A 22561-nucleotide genomic window follows, 5' to 3' on the forward strand; every position below is an offset into this window, starting at 1 on the left:
CGTCGTCATGAGGCACTCAATTAACTTAGCTAATATTAGAGAAACATGAGAATAACTTTGTGTTCCACAAAATGTGTCAATACATTGGTTGAAATTAAAAAGATACCATGGTAAATTAATTTAAAAAAAAGGTGGTGCATTGACACAGGTTTTACACAAATCTGTTTATTTTCTCTTAAATTAAATGCTCATACGCCCACACATATGACCAACATTATACAGATATGTTTTTTAACAGGTAAAAAAACTGTTACAGGTAGTAAATGAGGCACAGTTAATCTTCTTGTTTATTCTTATGAGTAAACTGATGCAGCCACATGCAAAAAGAAGGCGTTATTGATAGCAGTGCTTTCATTCAAATACACGAGAGAGTCTACTTAAACAGAAGGAAATAACAGTGTAAAACATTTTAAAAGAAAAAGAATGTCTACACCTGGCTTCACATTCAAGTGAGCTAAAAAGAAAAGTCAATGTGACTTTATCACAACACAGATTTAATCTAATTCAGGTTGCTGTGGTCGCATACATGAGCCAGATTCCAAGTTAATGTGTGTATATATAGAACAGCTCTCGTAATGGTTACAGGTAACAGTATGCTTGACTACAACCATACTTTAGAAAATAGCCCTCATAAAATAATTTGCTGGACCTTCAAAAAAAATAAGGGTGGAATATCTTCACATTTTCTTAAACACAACAGATTAGAATAATGTATGAAGAAGATACAGTCAATGAGCAGAATTAACAGTCATTAAAAAAAGAAAGTAGTGAGGTAGAATGACTAAAAACACTGAAGCAAACAGATAAACAATAGCCTTCAACGCTGAACTCAATACTATTGGTTTAGTAAACCAAATTAACTGCTAAAAACAAGATTTACTGTCTGAACATAACAGACATTCATTATCTGACAAACCTTTACAATAGCTGAACAGAAGTTGACTGAGCCCCTCAAAAAAATTAGAAAAAACAACATTCTGTGCAATAGAGCTCTAGTTCAATTTCACACTTTGCGGACTGATGTTTCAATAAAATGGACGGATTAGATTGTGCACTTTTCAAATGTAAATGACTAGCTTTAACCTAACATTGCCTTACATAGCCTGAGGTGCATAGGACTGGAGTTCCAATAACATAAAGCTGGAAAAGAAACTCGACAGAGAGACACATGAGTTCAGGACAAACGAGAAATGAGATTTCACATTTTGATTCTCAGGAGAACAGCTTCTTTTGCTTGAAATAGGCGTCAAAACGACACTGGGCATAGTCCTGCAAGACAATATTATTTACTAAACTTTAACATCAAGAGACAGGAGTGAGCAACATTATTGTGTGCATTGAAATAAATATCAGACAGTAAAACAAGAAAATTCTCCTCACCATGTATCCAAACTCAATCTTGGATAGCTTTGCTTGAATGATGGACCACAGCCCCCAGAGGAAGTGTGACGCAAGTGCATACCTACAAACCAAAAGAAGAACAATGATGACAAAGCAAAACATTTCTGAACTATACATAAACAGCTCTGTGTATTAGGCTACCTGTTTGCTTCAATGATCATGTCCTCTTCCATCTGCGTCTGGGCCGTTGTTATTGCAGTGTATCTTTTCTGTTCGGTCAAATAGCCTCGGATAAAGTGAAGCTGAAATAAAAAGGAAAAGGATTTTGGAAATGTTTAATCAGTTAAGTAAAGTTATTATTTGTTGGTTTGTTTTTGTGCCCTTTTTGTAATACTTTTTGTTGCAGCATTTGACTAAATCTTCTCTTGAACTCAAAATTGCATTAACACATATTACCACTAGATGGCAATGTGTGACCTAGAATACTGGTAACATCAATTATATTCTCTCAGTAGATTACCTTGGGTCTTGGGCATAGATAATATATACACTGTGTGCACAATTATTAGGCAAGTGAGTATTTTGGCCATATCATAATTTGTATGCATATTTTCCAACTTTAAGCTGTAAACAATTGAGTGCTTATTCGATTTAAGCATACCAGGTGATGTGTATTTGCGTAATGAGTTAAGGTGTGGCCTAAGGAGTTCAACACTCTATATCAAGGTGTGCATAGTTATTAGGCGGTTTCTCTTTCTCAGGCAAAATGGGCCAAAAAAGAGATTTAACGGACTCTGAAAAATCAAAAATTGCATAAAGTCATTTAGAGGGATGGAGCACTCTTGAAATTGCTAAGATATTGGGGCGTGACCACAGAACTAGAGCTGCAACGATTAATCGACGAATCGATTATTAATCGATTATTAAAATAATCGCCAACTATTTTGATAATCGATTAATCGTTTTGAGGAATTTTTTTATAAAAATTTTCCAAATTCTCCGATTTCAGCTTCTCAAATGTGAATATTTTCTGTTTTCTTAATCCTATTATGACAGTAAACTGAAATATCTTTGTGTTTTGGACATAACTATACATTTGAGGACGTCAACATGGGCTTTGGAAAATTGATCAACATTTTTCAGCATTTTCTGACATTTTACGGACCAAAACACTAATCGATTAATCGAGAACATAATCGACAGATTAATCGATTATCAAAATAATCGTTAGTTGCAGCCCTACACAGAACCATGAAACGTTTTGTTGCAAATAGCCAACAGGGTCGCAAGAAACGTATTGAGAAAAAAATACGCAAATTAACTGCCAAAGATTTGAGAAGAATCAAACGTGAAGCTACCAGGAATCCATTATCTGCCATATTCCAGAACTGCAAACTACCCGGAGTGCTCAGAAGTACAAGGTGTTCAGTGCTTAGAGACATGGCCAAGGTAAGGAAGGCTGAAACCCGACCACCACTGAACAAAACACACAAGTTGAAACGTCAAGACTGGGCCAAGAAATATCTGAAGATAGATTTTTCAAAGGTTTTATGGACTGATGAGATGAGAGTGACTCTTGATGGACCAGATGGATGGGCCCGTGGCTGGATCAATAACGGACACAGAGCTCCACTTTGACTCAGACGCCAGCAAGGTGGAGGTGGGGTAATGGTATGGGCTGGTATTATTAAAGATGAGCTAGTTGGACCTTTTCGGGTTGAAGATGGCCTCAAAATCAACTCCCAAACCTACTGCCAGTTTTTAGAATACACTTTCTTCAAGCAGTGGTACAGGAAAAAGTCTGCATCTTTCAAGAAGACCATGATTTTTATGCAGGACAATGCTCCATCGCATGCATCAAAGTACTCAACTTCATCGCTAGCCAGTAAAGGCCTTAAGGATGAAAAAATAATGACGTGGCTCCCTTCCTCACCTGACTTAAACCCTATTGAGAACCTGTGGGCCCTGCTTAAACGGGATATTTACAGTGAAGGAAATCAGTACACCTCTCGGAACAGTGTCTGGGAGGCAGTGGTTGCTGATGCACAAAAAGTTGATCGTCAACAGATCAAGAAACTGACAGACTCCATGAATGGAAGGCTTGTGACAGTTATTGTCTCGGCTGTTCTTCGATCAGCCGTGGGTACAGAAGGCGAGGTCGCTCGACTCGCTTCCAAACAATTTCAAGCACTCGCGATTTCAAAAAATGATTGTATTTATTTTACAGCTCAAAAAAGAACAAAACTTTCTTCTAAATAAAGGAAAATATACTGGCAAACGAATAAATCATTGAAGGCAACGAGTGAACTAAAATAAGCGGTCGAATGACTTTTTTAACCCACCGCCTCTTTCCCTTGACACTTAGGCCCTTTCTAGAACCACCCCCTACACCCTATCCCTATCCACTATCCCTCCGTTTGCGCGTTCGCGAGGAGGGCCCGCCATATTGAGTGTCATCCCAAACCACAGAGCCTCGAGTGTGAGTGGGTGATAAAGCCCTCGATCACCGAGTCTGCATCGATGGTGGCTTAGCCCTACGTTTGACACAGGTGTCCGCCAATCAATTAAGTCCGGAATGGAGGAGCCAAACCTACAAATGAGAGTTCCATGGAGTTTGTTTCCCGAATTATAAATGAAACGTTCTCTTACCTCAAACAGACATTTGATTGATTGTTTTTATGCATAGCCCTAAATGACGGAACCGGAGGGTAGCCTACAATATCGGAATTAACATGTTGTTTTACACTTGTTGATTTGATTATGCCACTTGTCTACCGTTAGTGTATTTTCAAGGCGTGGATAAAAGATAAAACGAAGCAGATGAAGAAAATGCCCACAAGTTAATAAGGGACAGTGATTATTGTTTCCTTAAATTGTTAGTAAGATTTGTGTTACTGTTAAAGCCGATGAGGGGTAGGCAGGGCTGTACAGTGCGACAGTTTTGATCGCATTTGCTACTGAAATTGATCACGTGCGATGATGAATACGAACCCATTAGCACTCGTGCGACAGGTTGATAATGAGCAGATGCTGTCTCTTTGAAACACAGAGGAGAGATGCACAACACTGCTTAGAGGGCTCTACATTAACACTGCGGGTAAATGAGTCTTAGGCAAGTAAGTTATTGAGTCCACCCTCCACTTTGGCTGGTGAAAGATGTGTGCTCGGGATCTGTGCGGGTGCAGCGATTCTAGGTATAAAAACTTCACCAACGGCAATTACCGGAAGGAGACGGCACATTACCGCAGTTAAGTTAGCTCGTGTACAAACAGAACATTTCCTGTGCGCCTTCACATTAAAAGCCTGTTATTAGCCAAACGTTAGTTGACTTTTATTTTGAAGCCGGTAAGAACAGGAAGTTAGCGCTTTTTTCTAGCTTGAAAGGCAACTCATTCAGCTGCAGAGAGCAGTCAACAGTAGCCTAGTCTATTTACAAAGTTTTAAATAAGCCACTGAAAAGCTACTCCCAACACATTCACAACAACCTATTTAATTTATCCTAAATTGTACCAATATGTATACTTATTTATTTAATAGGCTATGTTTAATGTTTTAAAGTTTGGTTTTAATTAACAGAAGGACATTATAATAATAATTCTGAATCAGCAAAAAATTGCAATTGGCAGGTTAGATTCTTTTTTCTAAATCGCAATCAGTGCACCCCTATTAATTTTTCTACAATTATTACTGCACCCACTAGGATATCATATTAATTGTGAATCTCAAATGAGACCAGGATGACATGCTCAAAGGTAATTAGAGCAAAATGCAAGGGTTAAGGTTATGCAAGTTTTCAATCATAGCCTACTTTGTGTGCTACCAAATTTATTTTTGTGCTACTGAATTTTTTTGCTTGCTAGCACCAGTGCTACCACCTGAAAAAATAAGCGTACAGCCCTGGGGGTAGGCCTAGTAATAGCGGCGGTGACGTCAGTCAGCTGGAGCGCATGACTTTTCTTATTTATGACCACCCACCCTTGCAGTGCATTATAATTTATGCACGCTAATTAACTGCCGCGATTCGTGGGTCGAAATGGCAGATTAACGTATCATGACAAGTGGAATACATGCTTTAGCAGACTATTGTTCTTTTCCCTGGTTGTGTATGCTGCTGCGCATGTAAACTAAAAGGATAATTAAACAGCGGATAAAAACACCCACCCGTTTTCTCCACTACAGACTGAGCTGGTAAAATTAAGAATATGCAGTTACAAAATGTTTAACAAAAAATTAATTATGCAGCCAAAAAATCATGGGAGTGTTTGTTTTTATTCAATGCTACATTTTACTCTCACATGCGTAGCTTATGAATGTAAAGAGTGTTTCAGGTCAAATATAAAAGTGGTGGAATTTTATTTTAGGGTGAGAAATAAAGACTTAACAGTTTAACTAGTGTTAGTCTTCCTGTTTCCGTCTGACAGAGGCGAGGGCTTGCCAAAGCCGCGCCGTTGTTATACCCTCGCCCTTAATGATCGAGTGGCACTCCACAGCCGCGAGGGTGACTCCACAGCAAGTCACACTCGCTCACGGAGTGGGAGTGCCTAGGGAGTCGTTTGGGAAAGGGCCTTAGTTTTTCATCAAAACAATACACACACCTGTCCTAAGTACCTGAGCGGTGCGTAAAGCCCGCCCACAGACCTCTACAGGTAATCACAAAACAAAGCAGCCTAGGCATAAACAGTATTAATAATATGCTAAACTAATTAAAAATGTAGCTTTCATTTAAAACATTTCTATTTCCATAAACAATAAACAAGTCAGGCATATGTGAAGAGAAAATCAATAGCCTCATTAAAACGGCTGCGACAGTTATTGAAAAGAAGGGTGGCTATATTGGTCACTGATTTTTTTTTTTAACCTGTCAGAAATGTTTATTTGTAAATTTTGAGTTGTTTTATTATTCTCACTTTAACAGATGAAAATAAACAAGTGAGATGGAAAAATTTTAGTTTTTTCATTAAGTTGCATAATAATTCTGCAGACTAATAGTTGCCTAATAATTCTGCACATATATATATTCTCTTAAAGAGGACCTATTATACTACTTTTCTGGTCTTAATTTCTTGTTTTACACTGCTATAGAGCAACCTATCACGAATCACATCACAAAAAACTATGTAGATTTTCGGGAAGCTCTTTCTCTTATTTTGGCGATCCATCATGCACTGTAAACACTTTGCTTTTGACATTTCCGCCCCCTCCCCTCCCTTCCTGAAAACCCAACTTCGTTGTGATTGGTTACCTTCCTTCCGGAACACTTTCAGTGGCGGGAGGTGCGAGCATGGACCTATAAGGGCGCGAGGCAGACGCGAGTAGGAAACGGTAGGAAAGTGGCAGCATTACCATACATGGAAACATCCGCGTGGTGACGACACCAAGTTACATGCGACGTCACGAAGTTACAAAGCGTCAAGCCGCTTTGAACACGTGACTTCTCGACTGGCTAGAATAGTGTCTCGTGCTCTGCACAGACACCCCAGACGGTAAGCAGGGAATACGTCAAAATGCATGTACGTCATTATTTGATAATCTAGTATGGTTAAACATGACTATAAATCATCATAACAACGTTTATAGGTCATAAAAGTCAAAAAGTATCATAGGTCCGCTTTAAGAAAGACAAAACCTTACTTTTACTTTCTTAATCATTCAGGTTTAGGTTCATTAACATTTTGGATTGACCGAGAGCACTGTAGTTGTTCAATAATAAAATTAATCCTCAAAAATACAACTTGCCTAATAATTGTGCACACAGTGTAATATGGATGTACACCGGGAGATCGCGCAAATACATTTTAACCTCCAAAAGAATAAAAACTAGCCTACTAGAAAAAAATTCACCCCCCTCAGTGTTGTTATGGAGATATGACCTAAACATACAGACTAGAATGGTTTTGTGGACCAGGCTGTAAATAGGTTTAATAAGACTTTGAAAACGGCCTGTCTAACAAGTGAGTCAAAGAAAAATTGCTCAGTCTTGGTACCACCCCCAGTGGCCACCGGCAGGTACTACAATTTTGGTCACTTCCTTATTGGATGCTGGTAAAAATCGTTAAGGTTGGGGCTTGGTCTTGGGTTCAAACATTAGCATTGTATTAAATATTATCTGCCTGGGCTTCCAAGAGAGAAGTAAATTGAATCATTTTTAATCAACTCCATATCCAATAGGATACTAAAATTGGTATCATTTGTAGGCTGTTTTAACAGTTAAAATCAAGTATCAAGTAAGAAAAATCCAATGCCATCTTTGTCTGATGCATTTGTAACCCATATGGAATATAGGGCTACTATCCCCGTTTGCTATTTAAAAATGTAATTGCATGTGTTCTCCAGTAGAGAGCGCTTGACACTGTGTAATTGCAGTAGCAGAAAATGATACATGAAGACCCCACGTTATTTTGCAGGGGCAGTGTTGCCAACTTATGGCGCTTTTCCACCGCATGGTATCAGCTCGACTCGACTCGACTCAACTCGCATTTTTGGCTTTTCCACCGCAATTTCATGGTACCTGGTACCACGTAGCGGCTGCTTTTTTGGTATCGCCTCGCTCTAGGTTCCAAGCGAGCTGAGCCGATACTAAAAGGTGACGTCGGCAGACGGCCGGCCACTGATTGGCCAGAGACTATTGTCTGGCCAATCAGTGGCCAGAGACTACCGGCTTCATTCTGTTGTTTATTCTCCCCAACTCTCCGGGACTTTTGAGTGTATTTACGCCGCGTGCAGCCTTCTCTGGCTCTCTTTCATTTGATTTGCATCACAGATCTGAATTTATTTTCCATATATTCGCTAAGCTCACCCAGTGTTGGTTGTTGGGGAAGTTACTTATCATACGAGAGGAGACATGTAGGGCAGCTAGCAGCTAGGCTAATAGTAGCCAGCTGGGACAGACATGATAGCGAGCGATTACATTACAAGCCTCGGACTGAACTGATTACCTCAATAAAATATTCAGGCTGAGACACGGCTTGCATTTGAAAACACGTATCCTGAAACAAGCACTAAACAGTCAACTTTATCATGCCCGTGTTTACGTGCATAGGGATGTACGTGACGCATCCCTACAGCTGACTGTGTGGCAGTCACACATCGGGACAACAACCATCCCTTTTAATGGCCCGTAGCAATATTCTTCTACTTCTTTTAGCAAACAGATACAAGGGAGGTATTTCTTAAACATTTTTCATCCGTGTTTTTGGCGGTTGGTTCAGTTAATAGTGCAACAACTGCTCGCAATTTCTGCTCTGCTACTTTGTTCCGGAGTAGGCTTTCAGCCCCTTACGACGACCCCGCCCACGTTCAGGAGGTACTATTTGCGGTGGAAAACTACCCGTGCTGCTACCAAACCAAGTTGAGTCGAGTCGAGTTGAGTCGAGTCGAGCTACATTTGCGGTGGAAAAGCGCCATTAGCGATTTTGTCGCTAGATTTAGCGACTTTTCAGACCCCTTTGGCGACTTTTTTTCAAAAAAGCGACAAGCGACAAATCTAGCTTCTTTTCTGGAGTTATTGGTGACTTTTTCGCCGAAGCAAATATCACTTTTAACGCTTCTCAACGAGCAGCGGGAGCCTCCCGGCCCGTCCCCCGTCACAGAGCATTGACAGACGGCCCGGTCCTTGCGCAGCAGCCCCTCCCAGCTACGGTCAGAGCAGGAGATACACCTCTCCGCTCGTGTTCCGTTAAGCCCAGTTCAGACCAAAGATTCACCTTGCAACTGCTTGCGACGAGACGGTTTTAGAACGTCGCAGGGGATAAATCGCAGCGGTGTGAACTGCTCGTCGCAGCGCGTTGCAAGCCGTTGCAAGGCGTCGCAGAAGATTTAACATGTCAAATCGCAAGGTCCAGTTTTAGAACGTTTCGGCGGTCTCGTCGCAAGGAGTTGCAGTTGCAAGCAGTTGCAAGGCGAATCTTTGGTCTGAACTGGGCTTTAGCATCACTATTAGCAGTTAGCAGCTTTTCCCACCTCTTCTACAGTCTACGAGTAGTGCAATTCAAAATGTTATGCAGTGCTTTTTTAAACCATGAGCATGTATGATTACTGCTAGACTTAACATTACCACGTTGGTTGTTTATGCGATTGTCACGTTCATAACACTAGAACCTCATCTATTAAAATATTACTGTATAAAACCACTGTCTACAAATATGCAAATTAGGCGATGACGTCATCTACAAATATGCAAATTAGGTGATGACGTCATCTGGCGACTTCTAGCGACTTTTTGGACAGCCAATAGCTACTTTCCTTACTGAAGAGTTGGCAACACTGTGCAGGGGTCACATTAAGCGCACCTGGCAGAACCTAGGTAAACAGCATCGTGCAGAGCAGAATCTCCACGCATAAAACGCCATAAAATTGTGTTAAAACCTTGATTAATCCAGTCATAAATATTCCCAATGTCGTTAGTAAGGTGTGGTTTTAGTAAGACTTGAGCTGTGAACGTAAAGAAGATACTCCTGTCGAGTTATTTATAACCTTGAATCTCGTTGAGTTTTGCATGTGCCAATGCTAATGTATTGTTTGCTAGCTACTGTGATAATGTGAAGAGAAAAGAGACTATACATGCTGTTTTAAGTTCAGATATCCTACCTTTATTTTAAAAAACAAAAGGAGTTATATGAAGGTTTTCTTATTACTCACAATAGTTTTGTGTTCAAGTGTTAAATAAATCGCTAAATCGATCGCTAATCGCTAGCTACATGCTAAACTCTAGTAGCTAACCCATATGGTTAGTTGGTTAATGATACTGCTATGCTAATTGTGCTAAAAATGCGAGAGAATGCTAATCGCTATGCTAATTGCTCATTCTGGTTGGCACATAGCAGAGCAGCCCAGACATGATGATGGTTCACTTATTTTGATGATACTGAAGCAATTCAAGTTTGATTTAATTCATTTTGGTGGTCAAAATGCACTTGTGAAGTGCAAGATTTAATAAATGTTCATGGTTAAAATGTAAAACATTATAAATATATATAAAGAGTTTAAAAAGATAAATAATAGTTTGATAAATACAATGACAAATGGTAATTCATGATTAGTATTTCATCTTTGTTGTTTAAAATACTATTTGTTATGATACATGACAATTAATTTCATTGTATTCAGAAGTATATCCTTGGTTTTTGGTTATACATTGTGAGATAGATGAAGAGTAAAATCTACTGTTTGATACAGAATAGAACCAGATAACTTAAAATTCTGCACCATTTGTGCAGGTTTTTGTTGTTGTTGTGAGATCCCAGAAAGAAAGTCGAATTTTCATGGCGTGTTTTGCCCAGCAGAACTGTGGATGCCACTGGATAGTGTTGGATACGGCGTGGCCAGCAGTGAACCCTGCCACACCGGACTTGGATTTGCAGATTCATTCGTTCGAACCCAGATAAGATACATACACACTAACCTATCCGGGGAGCAGTTGTAGAGAAACTGAACTTGAACAGACAAATCCGGATTTTGCCCCTGAACTATCGCACTACTCTTCTTTGCAAAGGAGTAATTGAGCTAGGAATCCAGCTAAAATGACATTCTTTTAATAGCTCTTTTATTTGTTTTCTTGTACAAACATTGTTTGCTGTCTATTTATTGATGCTAAAAGGTATTACAATTGTTAACTATTCAACCAGCACCAACTCCATTGGTAAGTCTTTGCATTTGTTTGACTTTGCTCATTGAAAATGAGGGTCGACCGTCAATTGATCTCTCGAGGATAAATAAAGGTTAAATAAATAAGTCAGTTGCAAATGTCAAGCTGTCAATAACATTTTATCAGTGTCCTACCTGTGTTTATTTTGTCAGGATTTTTTTTTAAACATTTGATCCATATAAGTCTCTATTAAAAGGCACACATCTCTTTAAAAAAATTAGTCATACGGTAATAATACCTCTCAATTTGAGCTGTACCGAAATTAAATTTTTTGTCCGAAACCGAAAATAAGGAAACAGTTGGCCAAAGGCCGAATACAGAATGTGGCTTTTGCAGTTTTTCATTTATTTTGAACATAGCCTACAACTACATAGCAACCCTAAATACATAAAGAAACAATAAAACCTTCAAATCTAGGGATGTGATCATTATTTCGCTAGTTGACGTAGCCTATAGGAGGAGGCATGAATCTGTAGAAATCGATCGACTTATTGACATTTTTTTTCTTTTCAATGAAACCGACGGGGCAGAAAAAAAGAAAAAGTGATTCACAGTGGGTTAACAGTTTAATATTTTTTTCATGTCTTCATCTGCTACAGAGGCTTTTTTTATATTTATTGATTTAAAAAAATAATCTTCATGAATTATAGGGCAAAGATAGTGATAAACAGTTTGGGCAAATGGTTCTATCTGCTACAGAGGTTGAGAAAAAACTAATTAAGTCAACTTTGACATTCTGTGCTAGTCTGGAAATCTAGACCTGCCGCTGGCAAAAAAAATAAATTGCTCAGCGTGTTGGTCTGGACAAGATCCATTTGAGCTCATTAACTATGTCGGAAAATTCTGACTTACCAATCTAATTTATCTGATATGGGCGGGCCAGAGCCCTATGTATGGGGCTCTGGGGCGGACATAACCGGATGACGACAGTGCTGGGCATGAAAACAACCATGATTTAACGATTTGGAAGACGGCACTCAAATCTTTCATTAGCAAGAAAGAACAATGTTCGGTTTTGCCGACCGACCACGGCAAACAGTTTACTTTACCAGATAACCCCGCTGTTCGCTAAACAAACGGGACTTAATACGTCACCTTGTTCATTGCTCTGATTGGTCGTAGTGCTATCCAATTGCGTGCAGTGGTATTTTTTTAATGTATTACCACTGTATTTCCAATTCCCTTGAGTTGGGAAGGTATTTTGAGGGTCTGGATTTCCAGGCTAATTCTATGCATTTTTATTATTTTTTTTACTCAGGTTTTGGGAGGTTGCTTTGAAACAATGCTATGTTTTAAAGATATTTCTTTTTAGGTGGCCTTGGGCTTTAATGCACATGTGTCAAACTCAAGGCCCGCGGGCGTTTATTTTATTTTATTTTATTCTTCATGCAGAGCCTGTCTGTGCCTTATCCGCACGTCGCACACGCTCCCAACCGTTAGGACAGTCGAGTAGCTTGCTGCTAGGAATGTCTGCTGAAAGTTCCACAGCTCAGGATTTTATGCCATGAATTGATGAACTTGCATCTAAGAAAATATGTCAGTTTTCTGAGGGCTGTAAATAGGCCAATCTATGTGGCTAAATAGCACATTGATGATTGATTGTGTCAAGTGTCTAAGGATGAATGCTAACATTATCTGGTTTCTAACTTCTGCCTTAAGTTACAATATAGCCAACTAGCTAACGTTAGCAAGCCGCTGATAGGCCACCCCTTTAGTTTCCAATGGTGCCTTGGCATTTCATTACCAATGTAAAGTGTCATAAATAGTTAACAACGGTGCTGAGTCATGGTTCCTATAAAAAAAATTAAAAAAAAACATGATATGTTTTGAATGTGCAGAAAGTTTTGAAAAATCCAGGAGAATAAATATTGTGGCTCAATCCAGAATGCCTGAGAGCCCTACTGCATTATATTCCTTATAATTGTTTCACCAGGAACCTGAATGTTGTCTTTCCTTTACAAAAATAAAAACATTTCCACCATAAATTGATGCAGAAAAGGCACAGATTGGTGGATAAAAATCCACCAGAATGCAGGAAATTAAGAGTTTGACGCTCAAAAATGTCTTTAACGAAACCTAGACTATGCCCCTGTATGTACGCAGATTATATACCTAGATATGTTGTTTTATTTTTGCATTAAAAAGAAGGCATGTCAGTAAAAGACATGTCTGGCCCTTAGTGCGATTATCATGTCGTAGAGTGGCCCTTTGTGAAAATGAGTTTGACACCCCTGCTTTAATGGATTAAGGGCAAGGAGGTTTGGACTCACCTGCTGCTCTCTGGTGGGATAGTTCTTTGGAGTGGCTTTGTAGAAGGGCCACTGGTTATAGGTGTAATCGTACATCCATTCACAGAAATGGTTACCAAAGTCAAAACCCCTAGAGAAAAGAAAATAGAACATAATGTATATTAATAAACAGGCACAATCCAAATTGGGAGCACAATTGATTCATTTCCAAGTAAACTGTATACATACTGTTGCCTCATTTGATTTGCCAAAAATTTTACTAATCCCTTTACACTAAATATATTTCAGTTCACAATTTACCTGTAATTGTAGCTGCTGTACTCAAAGTCGATCAGCATGAGTCGATCTGTTGAGCTGGGGTCCCTGTCATCCAGCATTAAAATATTACCTGCAAGCGGCAAAAACAAGAAGGGTGAAAACCACCGCCTGGGAAAACACTGGAGCCCAAATTGGTCCTAATGATTGGCCAGCACCCCTGCCTGGTAACCTACTGCCATTGGTGTATTTGTATGTGTGTGTGTGTGTGTGTGTGTGTGTGTGTGTGTGTGTGTGTGTGTGTGTGTGTGTGTGTGTGTGTGTATAGGTGAGCGGCAAAACATTTCTAGAACTTTGAGACTATTTCAAAGTTTTTCACAAATAAACCAAGTGTAACCAATATCACCAAAAGTATGTGGATATGTACAAATGTACTTTTGTTCAGGGGTCTGGCCCCTTAATTTGAATTAAAATCTAAACATAATAGCATAGAATGATTATATTTGTGTGCTTCCAAAAATGTGATAAACTTACAGTCATATGAAAAAGTTTGGGAACCCCTCTCAGCCGGCATTATAATTGACTCTGCTTTCACAAAAAAAATATAAAAGTGGTATGTCTTTAATTTACCAGAAATAGCTAAGTACTGGGATGTTTTCCAAACAAAGATTTTTTGAAAAGCAGTATTTGGTTGTATGAAATAAAATAAAATGTGAAAAACTGGCTGTGCAAAAATATGGGTACCCTTGTGGTTTTGTTGATTTGAATGCCTGTAACAGCATGTAAAACTGATGAATTTAAACACAAAGTTGGTTGGATTATGTTGTTAAGCCTTGAACCTCATAGAAATGTCTGTTTAATCATGAGAAAATGTATTTTAGGTGCCTAAATGCAAGTTGCACTTCTCTTTGACTCTCTGCTGAAGTGAGACAGAAAGGGATCATCAAAACTGCTCCCAAAAGATCTTAAAAACAAAGATTATTCATTATCATGGTTTAGGGGAAGGCTACAAGAAGCTTTCCCAAAGGTTTCAATTGTCAATTTCTACTGTAAGGAACGTTGTCAGGGAATTGAAGGACACAGGCACAGTGGCAGTTAAATCCAGGTCTAGCAGACCAAGAAAGGTACAAGAGCGGCATATGCGGCGGATTGTGAGAATGGTTGCACACAACCCAAAGATCACCTCCAAAGACCTGCAAGAACATCTGGCTGCAGATTGTGTATCTGTACATGGTTCAACAAATCAGTGCAATTTGCACCAAAACATCTGTATGGCCAGGTGATGAGAAGGAAGCCCTTTCTGTGCCCACGCCACAGATACAGTTGCATGGAGTATGCAAAAGCTCATTTAGACAAGCCAGATTCATATTGGAAGAAAATGCTTTGGACTGATGAGACAAAAATTAAGTTATTTGGTCTTTATAAAAAGCAGATGTTTTGGTGCAAATTGCGCTGAATTGTTGAACGATGTACAGATACACAATCTGCAGCCAGATGTTCTTGCAGGTCTTTGGAGGTGATCTGTGGGTTGTGTGCAACCATTCTCACAATCCTCCACCTATGCCGCTCCTGTTTTTTTCTTGGTCTGCCATGCCTGGGTTTAACTGCCACTGTGCCTGTGTCCTTCCATTTCCTAAAAACGTTCCCTACAGTCGAAATTGACAATTGAAACCTTTGGGAAAGCTTCTTGTAGCCTTCCCCTAAACCATGACAATGAACAATCTTTGTTTTTCAGATCTTTTGGGAGCTGTTTTGATGATCCCATTCTGTCTCACTTCAGCAGAGAGTCAAAGAGAAGTGCAACTTGCATTTAGGCACCTAAAATACATTTTCTCATGATTAAACAGACATTTCTATGAGGTTCAAGGCTTAACAACATAATCCAACCAACTTTGTGTTTAAATTCATCAGTTTTACATGCTGTTACAGGCATTAAAATCAACAAAACCACAAGGGTACCCATATTTTTGCACAGCCAATTTTTCACATTTTATTTTATTTCATACAACCAAATACTGCTTTTCAAAAAATCTTTGTTTGGAAAACATCCCAGTACTTAGCTGTTCCTGGTAAATTAAAGACATACCACTTTTATATTTTTTTTTGTGAAAGCAGAGTCAATTATAATGCCGGCTGAGAGGGGTTCCCAAACTTTTTCATATGACTGTATATTTCTGTTTCACTATGACAGCATCAGGGCACAAAGCCAGGTTCATGAAGAAATGTTAAGAACTTGACAGGCTTGTACAGAGTTAAAAGGGTCAAGTCTCCACATACATACAGTATGCTAGTTCAGTTTAGTTCATTGCCTGTTCTGCGAAACAGTCCCATTCATAAGAAATATAAATCTGTGTGACTGTCATCTCATCTATTCCAGAGGCTCATATTCATTTATAGGATGATGCATATGAATGTGAGCTGGCCCTATTAATAACCGTGCCATGGCATTCCTTTGACCTATGTAATATACTACTCTCTTATGCAATGTGACAGTGCAGAGGGTTGATCAATAGGCCCAAACTACTGGAGTGAGGGTAAGAGGGTAATGTGAGCCCCGGACGCATGCTTACCTTCCTGGACGTCATTGTGGCAGAACACCACTGGAGATGGAGTTGCTGCCAGTAACTGGCTGTCGTGGAGACAAGAGCCATATGCACAGAGTGGGTTATGACAGAAAGGAGAAGACAAACAGTTTGTCAGCGTGACATACAGTGTTATCTCCAATGCTCACTGTTTTGATAATAATCACAGAACAAATAATAAAACAGGCTGCATTACATCACATTCATTCAAAGTCCACTCTTAGTTATAAAAACTGGTGGGGGAAGTATTCAAATCCTTTGTTTAAGTACTAATACTAGCCCATAGAAAAACTCTGTGACAAGTAAATCTAAAACTTATGTAATGATAACTACTGTAACTAAAATCAGAAACATTTACTTACAGTAACTTAAGTAAATGTACTGATACAGGAAAATGTCCCCTGTGACTATTACTATTAAAATACATCATATCATTAGATTATTATTATTCATCCATTTATGAAAAACAAAACAAAATTAAAACCATTTTATAGATGACTGTCACAATGATTACTTTAGTTATTGATAAAACTACTGACGATTTTCTTAATCAAATTAATATTAATAATGAATTATTCTGCAAATAGTGGAAAAAGGCAGACGCAGTCACCCACAGCCAAAAGTGTCACCTTACTGACAAAGCTTGTTTTGCCCCAATCTCAAAATTATTTCGTTGATTAATCGTTATAAAACTAGTTTTCTGAGGGGATAATTCCTGAAAGTGTTAAAAAAAAATCAACAAGACATATTGACTGAACTGCCTAGAACAAGCTAAGAACATTATCATAGGACCTTGAAGTCTTATGTCCGTGCAAGCTAGATACATGAGGCAGGACAGAGGACCTTTCAGTGTGAATAGTTCATATGCGCAGAATAACACACATGTTTATAGATAAACATAGAGAATAGGACTAACAGGAGGACTCTGCAGTGAAGTCGTGGAGGCACTGGGACAAAGGTCGGCCATTAGACTGGAAACAAAAATACAGCTAGCCCTGTCCCAGAGATTAAATTAGCCTGACACAATCTTACCATATCAATACACTATCTAATTTTACTGCTATTGTACAGCATGATCTTTAACACCTGAAAACATGTTATTACTAGTCTCATCCTGTCTTGGGGTGAGGACATTGTGTGCTTGCTTTAATATGTGTACCTTTTTGATAGCAGTTAGAATTTTACCATATCAAACTAAATTGCATCCTCAATCTAATTTATCATCATACACCTGTGTTAATCCAGATAGGTGTGTTTTGTACTGTGAGTGGTTGTCAAAAATAGATCCCGTCATGTCTTAAGGTTTTTTTTGTAACTACCTAACATGTTGGATGTATAAAAGTGAATATGACCAAGCACAAGCTAGAAGACAGGACTCCTAATTTGCTGCACATTTGTTTTTTTAAAACCTGATGTGTTCACCCAGCCATTTAATTGTTTAATTCATCGTTTGATTCATCAGGGAGGCAATGATTGTTCAAACATGATTGAGTATTTAGGCGGTGGCTCTTAAATGTGAACAGTTGGAAAGGCAATACATGTCACACCACCTACACTCTTGCTGGAAACTACAGTAGTTAATATGATGAGATGGCTCTGACTCAACAACGTCCAGCTGGCACTTGGCTGAAGCAATAACGATTAGGGGTGTGCACGTGTACAGTGGCGTGCACAGGTAGACCTGAAGTGGTGCTGAAGCACCTGCCCTTTTCCCCTGGCCCAATCAAGTGCCCTTTTGAAAAAATAAAAAATAAAAAATAAAAACAGTGTATGTGGCCCATGCCGACATTATCATCTATAAATGCTCAACGATTAAAAACGTTTGACAATAATGCCCCAATAAGGGGCACTTTACACGGTGAAAACGTGACAGTTTTCCAGTTTTTGGTTTAAAAAAAAAACCCGTTCAGACACAATTTATCTGACATCTTCACCCGTACACATGTTTTCAGAGGAAACGGGCCGAAATCGCTGTAGTAGCAGTGTAACAGCCATGCCAAGCCAATAGTCAGCGGTGACACAGCCTAGTAGATAGCTCTTCCGGTACAATTTGATGCATAAAACCTTACTGTAACCGAAAATTAATGCCACTAATGTTCATAAAGCAGTTGGTGTAAGCTTGGGGTTACAAATATTGTAAAAGACAAGCTTTCTATCCTCTTATTTCACCGCATTGAACTCGTAAAAACAGGGGACTTGCTGATAGTGAAGGGGCTTCGTGAGCGGATACCTTCCTGTTAGGCGTACTTCAAAATAAAAGTCAACTCACGTGTGTCCAGTGAAATGCTATTAATGTTTAGCCAGTGAAATGCTTTTACTGTGAAGCCGTAGCCTTAATGCTCCTTTTGTTGAACAGTAGCCTAACTTAACCGCTGCACGCTGATAGTGTTTTTAATGTAGAGAGAGCCGTGTCCCTGGCATATAGAAGTGACACACGTTTATTTAGCTAGAAAAACAGGCAGAGCACAAATCTTTCCCCAGCCAAAGTGGCGGGTGGTCTCAATAACTTACTGCGGTAATCGCTTGGACTAAATTGGCGAGTGTTAGCCTATATTTTAGCGCTGCACGTCACTCTCTGCTGATCACAGTGATGGTGCCGTGGAGACACCGTTCATGTTGTCTTCTAACTTTATAACTCGCTTGTGTTGTGGGTATTTTGACAGCAAATGTTATAGACTACGCATGTGTGAGGGTGGAGCCGTGTCGTCAGCGTTATCAGGGGAAATGGTTTCGGTGTTTACAGGAAACCAAAACCGTTAAGTTTTCCAAAAAATCCTCCCTGGGAGGTGATCTCAAAAACCTGCGGTTTCATGCCTGCGTTTGCTGTTTTTCTGTAAATGATATAGTGCAACCGTGGGAATTTTTCCGCGTTTGCACCGTTTCGTGTTGTTGTGTAAAGTGCCCCTAAATATGCCCCCCTTCCTCCTCCTCCGCACACACTTCAACGTGAACGCGCAGAGTGGACACACACGGAGGCGCGTTGCCGCAGCAGTTCACAGCTGCTGCACACACACACCTACTCCCCGGCCTGCCCTGCCCCACCAGCGAGGTAACACATACATTGAATGGAGTCAAGAGTGTATTGTTTGCCCCCTAAGCCTCAGTTGCCAAGCTATAACTTGCATTTATTTGTCTCTGTTTTAAAGTAGCCTCTATCATGCAGCGCCACACAGCTGAGCATAAATTAGCCGACTGTCCTGCTTAACAAGCTAGCCCAAAAAAAATAAATAGATATGACGTGATGAACACAACTAATGTCGGCGGAGTTTGTCACTGGTACAGCATGTTAATCTATCAGTATGCTGAATATTTAGTGTTGTTTAGGTTTACTTTAGGCTATATAATTAACACATGCAGTAATTTATTTGCTAAATGACAAACAGGCAATTCCCAATTGCCTGCAGATAATGTAGCCTTGTGCCTGGTTGTAATGTAACCAAGCAGTCTTATTTTATATGGTTGGTCTCTTTTTATTTACAAATTGCATTATAATGCCTAGAAAGGAGAGGTTAAAAAGGCAAAAGAAAGGGAGCTACAGCAGGCAGCCCAAGGGAGCAGCTCTCTGCTCTCCTGGATGAAAGCATCCACCAGCAGCAAGGAGGAAGATGAAGATGAAGGGTCAGCGTCAAGACCAGAGTCATGTTAACTTGATGGGGTTGGTTGGCAAAATGTGTTAGAGTGTCTTTGATGGTAAATTTCTTCTTTATTACAATAAGTTAGAAAAAGTGAGGGGTTCACATTTCAAGCCAACACCTAAAGCTTCAATTTAATGTAGGAATGATTATTGAAAGATGTTTAGGTGATGAGCAATTCTCACTAGAGTAAAAAGTGTGCCTACTTACCCCGGTCTCCCCTACACGGTTAGACATTTTTGTAAACGTTCACACCCCTAATAACGATAGCATAATTGTTCTTCTACTTGCCTTCAAAGTAATTTCGAAACAGACAGGAAAGCTCGGACACTAGAGGTTTCAACCTAGTTTCACATTAAACCCTGCCACACACTACTCCATGGCTTTATGTTAACCGTCTTTTTAAATTAACTCACTCCATACATCATACAGCAGACCGCCATTTGAAGTATGTGCCTCAACTCACCGAAGGCTCTCCAGCTCGGCAGGCAGGTCCAACTTCATCAGCTTCTTGTACTTCTTCACATGTGCCTCACGTACAAAAGTAAGCTTCATCACTTGATCCATGTATCTGAAAAGGAAACAGACAGAGGTTTTATTTATTTAACAACAGACATTTTTAGGAAGAGGAATAGTGTGATATCGAGGTGTCCTCCTTACTTGTCAATGGTCCCAAATAGCCACTTGGGCTCTTTGTTGAAAGGCATGAGCATTTGATGGAAACGTGACAACTTGGTGGCAATCTCAGCTGAGATGCTTGGATCTGAAAGTTGTTCTGTGCGCATGCGTTTATTCTGGAAAAAAACAGACACACGGAAAATGACTACTTCTAGTAGTGCTTCCTCCCCCATTAAGAACTAAGGCAAGTTACTTGGTCATTTACATTTCTACTAAAATGATGGCGTTAAATAGGCAACTGAGAGAGTACTATTCAATATTTCTTACGATTGATAATAGTCTTGAATGTAATTACAGCTAAAAATTGTTGAATAGAACCCACACATTATAGTTTAACATTATAGAGACACGCATTGTGTGTATGTGTGCGTAATACCGGAAGGTACTGTTCCAAGCGTCCCTGAGGGAAGATGCCGTAAAGTTTTGGCCCTAGAGTTCGTTCGGCCAGGATGGCAAACATCACGCTCTCCAGTACCAGAGAGTCCACTCCCTGCATCACACACGGACAGTAAGACACAATTCAATGTTTTTTTTAGTTCAGTTCACAATTCCATGTTAAGCACAATAACAGCTGCTACAGTAGATTGACAACAATGATAATTAAGTATGCAGCAGCCAGCCAGCCCCCCCCCCCCCCCCCACACACACACACACACACACACACACACACACACACACACACACACACACACACACACACACACACACACACACACACACACACACACACACACACACACACACACACACACACACACACACACACACACACACACAGGACCAACCTGTAAGATTGCCCCATAGACTCGAAGGAGCACCTCTCGAGGTTCCTCTCCCGCTGAGTGCACATGGTCAGGTAAGCTACACAGGTACAGCAGATTACTCAATCCACCACTACAAAACAATAACATAGTGTTGTCACGTCTGAGCAAAATTAACGCAATCCCACATAATCCAGACATGTGAGACCACACATTATATGATTTTGTCTATAATACTTTTATGCCGTGCACCAGAATATATTGTCCACTTCAGACAGTTCAAAAGAGATAGGGTGTAAACACATAGGCTACCGAAATAAACAACTTTGCTATCTACGACCTATTCTAGCAGTTGAAAATAGTGTTCAGCTTGGATGGCAAAGTCAATAGGTTCCTTAGGTCCACTGCCACTAGAAATAAAAGGAATTACAGAGGGCGAAGTGAATTTTGGCCAATATAAAGTCTTTACTGATGACGCCATGGACATGGCCTACTACAGTGGCTTCTACACGTGAGGGTAATGTATAAAATGTGCTGCAAACTGCTGCAACTGATTTATGATATGCCAGTAGCCCAGCCTGTGATTAGGCTATAACAAAAACATTGTATCCTCATCGGAAGTGCAGCTATAGCCTGGTCTAGTGGACAAGATGTAGCCTACCTGACTATACTGATTTGGAAATCCTCCTCTCTGATGGTCTTCCAGGAGCCTGACAGAAAGTCTTTGCACCAGGCAAACGCCCTGCCCCTGGTGTCCCGGTCCACCTCCTCGGTTCTCCCATCCCGGAAAGCCTCTGCCTCCGAGTCGTCATCCCCGTTGGCCCCGAACAGGGGACTCGGGGTCTTGAGGTTTCTCTCACTAACGAGCAGCGTGCTCCCCATTCGCTTCTTCTCCAGCGGAGGACCCGTGTCTTCTGTTGTGACAGTAGGGATTTTGCTGGAAAGCCCCGGACCCGATCTATCTGCTTTGCCTAAGGCATCATTGCCGTCGGTTACATTCTTACTAGACTTCATCGTGAGTTTCCGGGCGAAGAGTAGAGGCAGACTGGTGTTGTATGTCGCCGTTGGTCTGGAACGGCAGGAGGGACTGACTGACCAACGCAGTTCACCGGTAAAGCTGCTTAACCGGAAGAGCCAAACATAGCTGGTAGCTCTGAGACGCATGGAGGGCGATTAATGGGTTAAGAGCATGAGAGCTATAGCTAGTGACCATGAAATAATCAGAATACTTTTAACTTCCTCGTAGGCGCAGCGACTGGCTTTTTCAACGTCCAATCACAATTCCTTTTGGTGTTCACAAGTCAAGCTCATTGGTCGTCGCTAGGTGGTGGGAACTGTGCACGTCAGTTCCCCTCATGCTGATGGTATCTGGGAAATGAAGTGTTTATATTTTGCTTATGCTTTTCTGATAAAGCTTTAG

General features: G+C 40.1%; 1 protein-coding gene across 2 annotated transcripts; it reads right to left on the minus strand.

Annotated features, from left to right (window-relative positions):
- Nucleotides 1–180: 180 nt before the first annotated feature.
- On the minus strand, nucleotides 181–22327 carry chkb (choline kinase beta). 2 transcript variants are annotated; one of them, XM_080027186.1, is made up of 11 exons: nucleotides 21803–22327; nucleotides 21166–21241; nucleotides 20757–20870; nucleotides 20363–20496; nucleotides 20169–20273; nucleotides 16059–16117; nucleotides 13534–13621; nucleotides 13255–13363; nucleotides 1543–1643; nucleotides 1381–1462; nucleotides 181–1269 (listed from the first exon to the last, which is right to left on the minus strand). In XM_080027186.1, the coding sequence occupies exons 1-11, from the start codon at nucleotides 22303–22305 to the stop codon at nucleotides 1213–1215; spliced, it is 1428 nt and encodes a 475-aa protein (XP_079883312.1). In that variant the 5' UTR covers nucleotides 22306–22327; the 3' UTR covers nucleotides 181–1212. The 2 variants fall into 2 exon arrangements, with proteins under 2 accessions (XP_079883312.1, XP_079883311.1); XM_080027185.1 differs by having other exon boundaries at nucleotides 21166–21274.
- Nucleotides 22328–22561: the final 234 nt, after the last annotated feature.

The sequence above is a fragment of the Ammodytes marinus genome (assembly GCF_949987685.1).
Source record: "Ammodytes marinus genome assembly, chromosome: 5".
In the NCBI taxonomy this organism is placed as follows: domain Eukaryota; kingdom Metazoa; phylum Chordata; class Actinopteri; order Uranoscopiformes; family Ammodytidae; genus Ammodytes; species Ammodytes marinus.